This window comes from Heliangelus exortis, chromosome 1 (genome assembly GCF_036169615.1).
Source record: "Heliangelus exortis chromosome 1, bHelExo1.hap1, whole genome shotgun sequence".
Taxonomy (NCBI): domain Eukaryota; kingdom Metazoa; phylum Chordata; class Aves; order Apodiformes; family Trochilidae; genus Heliangelus; species Heliangelus exortis.
The window spans coordinates 134,212,950-134,223,525 of record NC_092422.1 but is presented as its reverse complement, the minus strand read 5'-3'; the positions used below and the strand labels follow the sequence as shown (position 1 = coordinate 134,223,525).

The 10,576-nt window shown below is 51.8% G+C and overlaps 1 protein-coding gene across 1 annotated transcript; it reads right to left on the bottom strand.

The window, feature by feature from the left end:
- Positions 1 to 3,409: 3,409 nt before the first annotated feature.
- On the bottom strand, positions 3,410 to 6,049 carry TMEM121B (transmembrane protein 121B). The gene is made up of 2 exons (XM_071738429.1): positions 5,336 to 6,049; positions 3,410 to 5,182 (listed from the first exon to the last, which is right to left on the bottom strand). Exons 1-2 carry the CDS (start codon positions 6,047 to 6,049, stop codon positions 4,112 to 4,114), a joined length of 1,785 nt encoding a protein of 594 aa, XP_071594530.1. The 3' UTR covers positions 3,410 to 4,111.
- Between the last annotated feature and the right edge of the window lie 4,527 nt (positions 6,050 to 10,576).

Below are 10,576 nucleotides of genomic sequence, written 5' to 3'. Positions count from 1 at the left end.
TATTTTTACTTATGTCCTCAATTCTGTTGAACTCCTCATGTTAGCATTCCTTAAAAAAAAAAAATCTGAGACAGAACCAAGAACCAGAGCTGAACTGGTTGGCAAATAGCAAAACATCCTTGCAAAGCACTATGCTGCTGGATACAGCTGAGGGCCCTCATGTGGAAAGTGCATGCTTCTTTAAACTGGGTGTTAGAAAAATGAAATGTTTGTAATTTCTGTGCAGGGCTGGCCAGTGAGACAGGATTGTTGAAAAAACTTGCTTTCTCTGTAGCAGATGCCCAGAAAGATAACAAAGGGGACAGTCCATGCATAGATCCAAGGTTAAGACTGGGTGCTGCCTGTGTTCCTTGTCTGTACAGGACCCAGCCCAAAAGGAGCTAAGCAAGAGGCATCTGTGATCTCAATGCTTCTCCAGTGAGAACCCATTTCTCAGTTTATGTGAGTAACTGTCATCTTGATGATCCCACTTAAAGTTTCTTTTGTCTTACAGCAATTAACATGTAAAGCTGATTATTTTTTTTCCTATGAGCCTTTTTCAAGTGGTATGAATTCCTATAAGTCATTTAAATAGGAAGCTCTGAAGTGTCATCTGGATTTTCTTGTGTTAGTCATTCCCTTTTCAAGTAACTCCCTTGGTGCTACAGCTTTTAGAATTCACTGACACAAGAAGTTTGAAGGAAAATCGAGACGCTATTTTAGGAATTCAACATGAGGAAATCAAGTAGTTGTACTACATCTGTTGGACCCTGAATGCAAAATTGAATAGCCCAGCAATAACTGAAGGAAGAAAAGAGCAAAATCAGTCACAAGTTTCTAATTTTATTTTAACAATCTTGCTTTTTAAAAAATACAATTTCTGATTAATGCCAGGGGGATGCCAAGTGCCTTGGCCAGAGGCCTTTTCTCTCACTTCAGTTTCCCCTCCTGGGAGTAGTCATCTCTCCTGTCAAGATAGCAAACAGAGAGCAATAGAATGCTTAACTGTATTTCAGAGCTCCTAACAGAACGCCCATGGACATATGTGTTAGTATGGCACAACTTTGTTTAGCAAAGTGTTATTGACCTGGACCAGGAGTTTATGGCTGGGTGACTACACAGTAGGTGCACAAGGTGCATTGGGTGAGGTATACTTTGCACTTTAATGGTACCACTATCTTCTCTTCTGCAAACTGATCTATTATGCAACAGACAGGTTTAAATGGAAGTGAGAGCTCAATTACTAAAAAGAAGGGAATTCAAAAGGCTGGCCAGGCTTACAAACATGACATTGAAGAGCTTTAAATATTTCTCTAAGAAATTGAAGTGGCAGAAGAGCTGCCCTTTTAGTTCCAAGGGGACTTCTGTACAACCAACTACTTACTATGAGAGCTTTATGCTCTCCAAGCAGCACACTTACTAACAGCCTAGAAATCACAGCACTACAATCACTTTTTCTACAAAGGAATTCTACATAACAGAAGCATCGTCTTGCAGGGTCATCTGTCCCTGGCAACCTTTGCATCCACACACAAATTTAAATAGATTTCACTGTCAATGGTTTGAATATGCTGTGGCTAGTTAAATTTCAAATATGCCATTTTCTCAATACTATTTTAAATGGAAAAAGGCACTCACTGTTGAAACAGCAGCTTTGTGTGCTATTAAGAAGTACTGAAGTAAGACTTGTGTTCTGCTGTGATTCTTCCAGTGTCTCAGCTTACACTTCAGTGTAAGGGATGTTCTTCTATGGACTTTCATGCTACTGGAAATTTGGCCATAGAAGCCTAGTTCAGGATGAATAGTTTTGCATTTTTTTCCTTCACCTTGTATTTTGGCAAAGTTTGGGAGTTTATTTTGCTTGATTTTTTTTTTTGTCATTAGCTGTTTGCCTATGTATGAAGTATTCCTAGGTATCTCATTCTCTCTTGAACTAATACTGTAGTTCTTTCTGCACCTTTACTATCTAATACTGAAAAAGGAAGGTGCAAGGAAACAAATATCTCTACAAACATAATATACCTGTAATTACACCTCCTTTGGCCAGGAGCTTAGCATCCCTTTGACACACTTCACATCACATAGGAAAAGTTCATAGTACCAAGTTTTACAATCACAGTCACTCACAGCACCAAGATTGTCCAGACAAAAAGAAGTTACTGAAGAAAAAGGCCACTGGCCCAAGTTCACACACTTGCCCACACAAGGGCTCAGGTTAAAAATAAAGCACTGGTGGGAAAATTAAACCTAGCCTTTGCTGATTCTCCATGTGGTGTGGGGAATAAGCAAGTCCTCCATCTTAGCTGCAGCTCTGAACAGAACAATGCTATTGCCCCATCTCTTCTAGGGGCTTTTCTAACCCCTTGAAACTCATCAGCCACCCAAGAGCTAGGGGAGAAGAGCCCCACGGCACCCCCGCTTCTGCCTGGGGGAGCTGGAAGTTACCAGACTGTAAACATTTTGTTTTAGCAGTCCACCGGAGCAGGCAGTTGATCCCACTTTGAAAAGGGAGGTGGGACAGGGGTTCAGTCCCACTGAAGGCCGAGCCCTGAAGCAGAGAATGGATGAGTATGCAGGTGTCTGGGCTGTTCCTGCAGACCGGCTGTTGGCTTTGGATAGCAGTGGGTTGTGCTTTATTTCCCCTTCCCATCAGGACAGCTTGGAGAAAAAAAAAAAGGGGGGGTGGGAGGGACGATGACAGGAAATGTGTTTTCCCAATGAATGCAGCTTTGCCCAGATAACAAAACATAAGCCTAGAGGCAAAGGCCTTCCTCTGAACATGGCCTCTGTACTCCTGCTTCCATTTGGCTGGTTTCAGGAGCAGCTGTAGCCAGGCAGAAGATCAGGGCCTTAACCCCCACCAAACACTCATGGAGCTTAAAACCAAAGCGAACGGTTTCTATGACAAGTTACTAATAATTTATTCCCCGCCCACCCTTAACCACATCCACATGGAGGACACCATGCTGGTGTGTGGGATTTCACCAGAGCTCCTCTGCCTTGGGGGCTCCTGCAGCACCCGAAGCCTTTCTGTGCTGAAAAGTGAGGTTCACTGAGCAACAGGGCCTGCCCCAAGCAGCGCTGACACCCTCTGTCCTCCTGTCTGAGAGGGAGCAGTTGGCATGCTCAGCCCCATCTCTGCTCTCTCAGACAAGGAAGGGGCACAGAGAAGATTCTTCCAGCCTTCCTGGCTGATGAAAAGGGAGTCCCTACACTCTGCATAAAAAGAAACCAACACTGATACCGTAAGCATGCATATTCACAGAGAAATCAAAGCCCCAGCATGTGGGTGCTGCCGTCTGAAGCAAGCAATAGGCTGCTGTAAACCCTGTTCTCACCAGAAGTAAGTGTCTTGGTGGGAGTGAAATGGGGTCTAAGACCCTGGATTATGTCCATGCTGAATTCATGTGTTTCTTTAGAGTGTAAAGTCAAAAAAAAAAAAAAAAAAAAAAAAAAAAAATTGAAGCACATGAAGCACAGAGGTAGACATTTTCGGCTTGGAGAAAGTGCCTCATAGGCTTGAAATGACCAGAGGGCCAGTGTGCTCCTAGAGGTTGGCACAGCTGGCAGGCAAAGACCCTCCTGCAGCTCTGCTGGCGGGAAATGGAGGTGGCAGCTTTGTAAGACCAAAGAGTGATTCTTTTTGTCCTGCCCACGCCCTGAAGGCAGTCTCTGATGGTCAGACCCCTCTCACAACTCGTCGTTATGGTCAGCAGGAGCTCTTAAAGGAGTGAACAAAACCAAGCAGGCCCTGTTGTTGAGGGGGAAAGGAAAAAACCTAAACCTTTATGGTCACAAAGCAAGAAAATGTCCTAGCGGGGTGCGGGAGGGGAGGAGTGGGGCCCTCCAAACAGTGCGGAGGGGCAGGCGAATTAGAAGACTCGTCGTGAAGGGCAGCGGTGTTTTTCTGGGATAAGCATCAGCCGTAGGTTCCCGCGGGCAGTCGGGTTTGCGCTGAGCTTCTCTGATGGATTTGTGCGCGGGAAAGAGAGGAGGAGAGCGAGAGTCCGGCGGGGGAGCCGGCGTCCTCGTCCCCTGCTCGGCCACGGCGGCGGGAACCTGAGCAGAAAGGCAGAGAGACTCTGCCGGTAGCAGAGCCGGAGGCGGCGGCAGCCCCTCCGGGAGGAAGAGGTCAGCCCTGGGCGGTGACCGCCAAAGCGTTGACGTACCCGTGGGGACCCACGTCTGCGTCGGAGAGCCCGTGACCCAGCGGGACAGCGGGGGCGCCAGTGGCGGGGCCGTACTTGGCAGGCGGCGGGGCGGTGGCGGGCCGGAGGAGGCAGCAGGTCTCCAGCGCCTCCAGGCCGCGGCAGGCCAGGAAGAAGAGGTTCTTCAGCATGAAAAGGGAGAGGGGCTGCTGATAGCGCAGGAGCAGGAGGCAGCGGAGGGCCAGGAGCGGGGCGTCCAGCAGCCCGGCGGGCAGCAGGAGGTGGAGGGCAAGGCGAGCGGCGCCGGGGGGGCGGGCGGCGCTGAGCTCGTAGAGCCAGAGCACCGGCGATGCCAGGCAGAGGAAATAGACGGCGATGAGGAGGTAGCGCAGCGGAGCGGGCAGCAGCGCCGGCCGCCCGGGCTGCAGCACCAGCTCCAGCAGGGAGAAGCTGTCGAGCAGGTCGAGGCAGGTGGCGAGGAAGGCGGCGGCGGCGCGGTGCTGGGGCGGTGGCTGCGGCGGCAGGAGCAGCTGCCCGGAGCCCTCGGTGCCAATGGCACGCAGCAGGCAGTAGAGCAGCGGGGCGGAGAGCGCCAGGGTGATGCGGAAGCCGGTGGTACCCAGCGGCAGGCGAAGCTCGATCAACTCCAGGATGGAGGTGCCCAGGATCAGCGCCGCCTTGGGCGTGAAGGCGATGGAATAGATGAGCCAGGCGAGGTGCGCGTAGGCGAAGTCTCCTCCGCGCGGGGGACCCCCGGCCCCGCGGCCCCCGGCCCCGCGTCCGCCGGGAGGGCCGTGTAGCAGCAGCGGGTGAGGGGGCGGCGGCCCGGGGGGCGGTGGGGGCCGCTCCCGGCGTCTCGCCCGGCTGTTCCGGCAGAAGAAGATGCCCCATCCGGCCGCCAGCACCAGGTCGGTGGCGATCCAGCTGCACCAGTACAGGTCGGTGACAGCGATCAGGTAGAGGTCCAGCAGCGCGCCCTGCCCCAGCAGCAGCACCAGGGACAGCGCCTGGTAGCCCCAGCGTCGCCCGCCCGCCGCCCCGCCGGGCCCCAGCCCCGGCCCCGCCGCCGCCCCGCCGCCCGCCGCCCCGCCGCCCGCCGCCGCCGCCGCCCCGTAGAGCTCCGCCGCCGTCATGCTGCGGCCCGGGCTCCCGCCGCCGCCGCCGCTGCTACTGCTGCTGCTGCTGCTGGGGAGCGGCGAGGCGGCGGCGGGCAGCGGGGTGGCGGGCGGTGGCACCAGGGGCTTGCTGATGCTGATGCTGTCCTCCTCCTCCTCCTCCTCCTCGGTGCTGCTGCGGGGGCTGCGGGGGCGGCGGGCCCGCGCCGAGCCCGAGCTCGACCCCGAGCCCCGCCGGCTGCAGCCGCTGCTGGAGCCCCCCGGGAAGAGGGGCTGCCGGTCGGCGGCGTGCGGCAGCGGCGGCGGCGGCGGCGGCTGGAAGGAGCCCGAGGAGGAGGAGACCGAGCGCTGGTTGGAGGCAGCGCGGTGCATGGTCCTCCCCGGCCCCCCGAGCCGGCGCGCCGGGCTTGACGGCCCCGCCGCGGCCCCCGGCCCGCCCCCGGCCCGCCCCCCGCGCCGCCGCACCGGTACCGGTGGCGGCAGCGGTGGCGGCAGCGGTGCGGAGAGCCCGATCGGCGGGAGCCGGCGGGGGGGGGGCCGGGGGCGGTGAGCCGCAACCGCAGCAGCTGCTGGAGCCGGTGCGGGCGTCTCCGCTGGCGGCAGTGTGTGGGATGGGGGTGGGGGAGCGGCTGTGTGGCCGGGGGAGGGGAGGAGGGGGGCGATAAGGGAGGAGGGGGTGACGCCCCCCTCCTTGTCCCCGGGGCTGCGATAACGCCAGACTTCGAGGAGTGAGGCCCAGCTTCCTCCTCTCCCTCCAGAGCCCCACTGGGTGGACCCATGGACACACCAAACTACTCTGGCACCCATTTCAGAAAATCAGGAGCCAGTCACTCTATCCTGTTCTCTCTAGGCTGACCAAGAGCCAGCATCGATGCACTCACTCATAGTGCTTCATCTGTGGTGCTTGAACATTAATATGCTCTGCCCTGGATCTGTTGCAGATCATTGTACATTGAAGTAAGTGGCTTTTACTCCACTGGTTTCCTGAGCTGAGCCAGGCCACATTCTGAGGGCCCTGCCCAGCTTGCTGTGATGGTACAGTGACTTTAAATTGATGTGAATAGCCCTAAAGTTCCCACTTCTATTGAAAGACCCAGTTGGGGCCTTTATTGACCCACTCATAATGGCCTCGAATTGAGCTTGGTTGCCTGGATCTGTCACAGCACCAGCACTAATGACTTGGCACATCATGTGATAGAACAACAGGAAATGGCCTCATATTGTGCCACGGGAAGTTTAGATTGCTATTAGAAAACAAATTTATTTGCTGAAAAAGTTGAAGGGGTCATCAAGCACTGGAACAGTCTGCCCAGGGAAGTCATGGAGTCACCATCCCTGGAGGTATTTAAAGATGTGTAGATGTAGTGCCTAGGGAGATGGTTTAGTACTGGACTTGGCAGTGTTAGCAATTGGACCTGATGATCTTAGAAGTCCTTTCCAACCAAAACAATTTTATGATTCTGCATTTCAAAGTGGCTTGGTGCTCAGCATCACCAGTCCCTCATTCCCACCTGTGGTGACCAGTGATGAGCCAGGTGATGCCTGTCAGTCATGTGAAGCACACCAAGTAAGCCGTACCTGCAAATGACTGCATTTAACTACACTATGTGATAAAGATGCAAAATAGTTTGGCTTTTGACAGTGTTGCTAACATGAGGTTAAGTGAAACAGATGCCCAGTACTGGGAAAGGACATCCAGGACAGCTGTGACAACTGTCTAATCCATGTTGGTGCAGGATCCCTGAGGATCCCTACTCCAGTAAATGCCACTGGCGGCTTGACAACATAGAGAAATCTGTCTGGGGTACTAGGAGAATTCATGTTTAAGCCTGAAACAAAGAAATAATTGAGAAAGGGAGAGCTTGGGGTGTGTTGACATGAGGATTTCTTTAGACACACAATAATAATCAAGAAGAAAAGAAGAATCACAGCAAAAGCATTACTGTCAGTGGAGAGTGGAGAGGGGGCACAGATAAATTTGTTTTCTAAAAGGATGGTGAAAACAGAGCAAGGGAAAAAAAGGTGGGAGGCTAGGCAGGCTTTAATGGTATTACTTGGGCACAGTACTGAAGTGGTGTAACACCTGAAGTGGGGTAGCAAGCCACAGGCATTCCCAAGATCTCCCATGCTGGCTGACATCCTGCCTGCTGCAGTTCTGCTGCAAGGACCTGCTTGGCTGGGACACAGCTAGGACAGGGGACACCTATTTTCTGTTACATTGTGCTTTTAGTGTTACGATCCACTTGCCAAGATCCAACCTTGCATCAGCACTCCTTGTCTGCAGTGCCTTCCCCTAACTCACCTTGTCACAGTGCGCAGTGACAGCTGAGACTGAGCACGCATGTGCTCTCTTGCTGTCTAAGAACCCTTTCTCCCTAATTCCACATTTCAGTTAGGAAATAAAAACATTTTGTTTTAAGGTCAGTAATTATATCACAAGAAACATGAGTGTTCCAAAGAACAATCCAGCCTGGAGGGCACTGCATGGGTTGTTGTATCCTAGTGCCAGGATAGAGAACAAAAGGTTTCACCCCAGGGCAAAACAGGCAGGAGACCTCTGCAGGTGCTTGCAGAGGAATCTGGATGCATCAGGTAGCACCACTAGCCTTGTAACCATGACTAGCACCATTGAAATTCACAAATTAAAGGTCAGGTGAGTCCAAAGAGGATTGGTACCATTTATTTTCCAGCAGGTGACTGCATGGCAGCCTAAGGCTGAGAACCTCTCACAGCAGGCTCTAGACAGCCCTGGACAGTGTTTAGTTCAGGCAGCTTATGTGCCTCTGATGAGGCCCTTGGCTCAGGGTTCACAGTTCCAGCATCCCCTCTGCCACACAGAGCCAAGGAGCTGCTCAAGGTCTGCTTCCTACAATCCACATACTTTGCCAATGCCTCAGAGGTGCTGCCACATTGCTGCCTCCACAGTGGCACAGGGGACATCTTTCCCTCCACAATACTGGGATATAGTGCATGGGAATACAATGACCTTCTGCATGTCAGAAGCAATAGCCCCGCTCTCAGCTGAGTAACTCAGTCTGAGGTCACTGACAATGCAAGAAGACAGTGAGCAGTGAGCCACCCCACCTTTCCTTGCCAGATATGCTCCCACTGTGTTTGCTTTGCCCTTCAGCTTCTCCAGCTGTGTGGACTTTGTCAGAGAAGAAAGCACTGTGCTACATGTTTCTCTGGTGATGCTCTTTGACAGACTTACCTGCCAAAAAAAAAAAAAAAAAAAAGACGTGGGCAAAGAATTGATTTGACTACAGTTTTCACACAACTCCACAAACACCTTGTTTAGGGTTCTGCTGGATGGTCTCTGTTATAAAGGGAGCATGAGAGTTGAGGCCATGGCCAAGGTTTGCTGTCTGCCTTGCTATTTCAGGTTCAAGCAGGGCCCAGTGCTACTTCCCTTTCACTATTGTGGGGCGTTGCCCAGTTCAGGATGGCTCAGGATTGCAGCAAAGGTTTGTAAATGACAGCAGCTGTGTATCCTAATTTGATTGCCACCCAAAGTCTGGGTTAGATGACAGCGTAAGTACGTGTGACTCAGGGTGGAAGGTAAAACTGCATTCTTATGTACTGGATCCTGGAGTTTATATAAGGAGGGTACATTCACCCGGCTCTCCTCAGGGTAAGCCAGCTCCAGTGTCACTGGCACCATTAATGTGTGGGCGGTCCTGAGGATTAGCTGAATTGGCCTTGCTCCTTCCACATTCAACTATTGCACAGCAAGAAATGTTTTACACTTCTACAAGAGGACATGGAGTGAAAACCAAGCATCCATCTAAGCTGCTGAGGGAAACAGCCCTCAGGCAGTGAAGGTTGCTCCTGCCCTACCTGGGCAGCAGATTGTGAGGCTCTGCCTCATTGGCTCCTCTGCTTCAGGCTTCCTAGGCAATGCACTCCCCCATGCCCTGGGCACCTCAGTCTGGATATGCTTACTTAGCTGCCCTGGCACTCTGCCCATAGGCACTTCCATTTCCTCTGCTTTCAATCCAGAGACGTATTTCACAAAGAAGTCTCATTTCACAAAGTTTTGGGCATGATTCTTGCCAGACTGGTGTCTATTCCACCTGCAGGGGTAAAGTGCAGGTGGATGAGGGTCCCTGGGCTTCAGGCATAGAATCATTAGAATCATTAAGGTCATCCCCTGCTGGAGTGCCCACTTAGGGAAATGGCTCTGACTCCTCAGGCAGATGATGGGGTGAGCTCAGTGCAGGTGGATGGGAAGTGAGGCACCTGGAGGGAGGAGCTGGATGTAAAGTGGGTCTCCATGGACTGGCACATGGCTGGTGAAGGAGCTCTCACCTCTCGGACTCTGGAGAGCATGGTCGGGTAAGTCTGAGGCTGTGTGAGTAAAGTAAGAGGAGCCTTATGGAAATGGCTGCTGGGGGTGGAAGGTCCCTGCATCCAAGGTAGGCAGGTGGGAAAAGGGACCTGTGGCTACTGGTAAAGGGAAGCAGGGATGGGGGAGCACTGGGAAGAAGTGTGGGAGCTCAAAGGGCTTACTCGGACTGAGCATGGGCTCCAGCAGGGCAATACAGCCCAAACAAACAGGTGAGAATAAGAAAAGAGCTTATTTGTGGGGAAGGAAGCAGAAATTATGCCTGTACCCTAAAATGGGAGTGAGGGGAGAAATCTCTCCTACTTGAGAAAGCATTGAAGAGCTTTTTGTAGCACACTGTAGGATGAGATGTGACAAACTGATGCTTCCCACGTGATCCAGTTATTTAATGCAATGTACAGTCCTCAGAAGTGTTAGTGCTTGACAATTACTCTTAAAGCATTAAAATGTTAAAATATAAATAGCTTCTACTCTCCAGCAGCTCCAAAGCTATGTTTGCGGCTTGTTTATGTGTATAGAGAGATGTGTGTGTATACATATATTTAAAGGTAAACCACAGACAACAGTTTTGTGTAATGTTACACTGAATATCTAAAATTTACACTACTAGCTGAAACAAGTACTGTGCCCTCAAAAACATCCTTGCTGGGAGAAAGACAAGACTTTCTTGAGGGCAGGACACAAGAGAAAACTAAATAATGATTCAGTTTCTTGGGGTGGGAGGGAAAGAGGCAAATATATGCCTGAAAGAAAGACCAGAAACTAAATCCCTAATTATACCCTGCAGTAAGCTGTCAGAAACTGGCAGCAGTGGGAGGGAAGGAGGCAAAGCTGCTCTCAGTGAGTTTGAGCGTAATCTGCTCTAACCATACTTAAAATGCCTTCTGCGTGGGAAAGGAAGGTTCTGGTATTCTGTGACACAGGCTTTGTGTAGAAGAGTTGCACCTGGCCAGCACTGAAATTCAAAGACACCTTGGTTTGTCTGCCTC

Excerpts from the sequence above, each read along its gene's own strand:
- TMEM121B (XM_071738429.1), bottom strand. The coding sequence starts at position 6,049 with ATGGGTGCCAGAGTAGTTTGGTGTGTCCATGGGTCCACCCAGTGGGGC. Across the intron at positions 5,183-5,335 it reads CGCCCGCCACCCCGCTGCCC|GGGCTGGGGCCCGGCGGGGC; the intron begins GCCGCCGCCTCG and ends GCGGCGGGGCCG.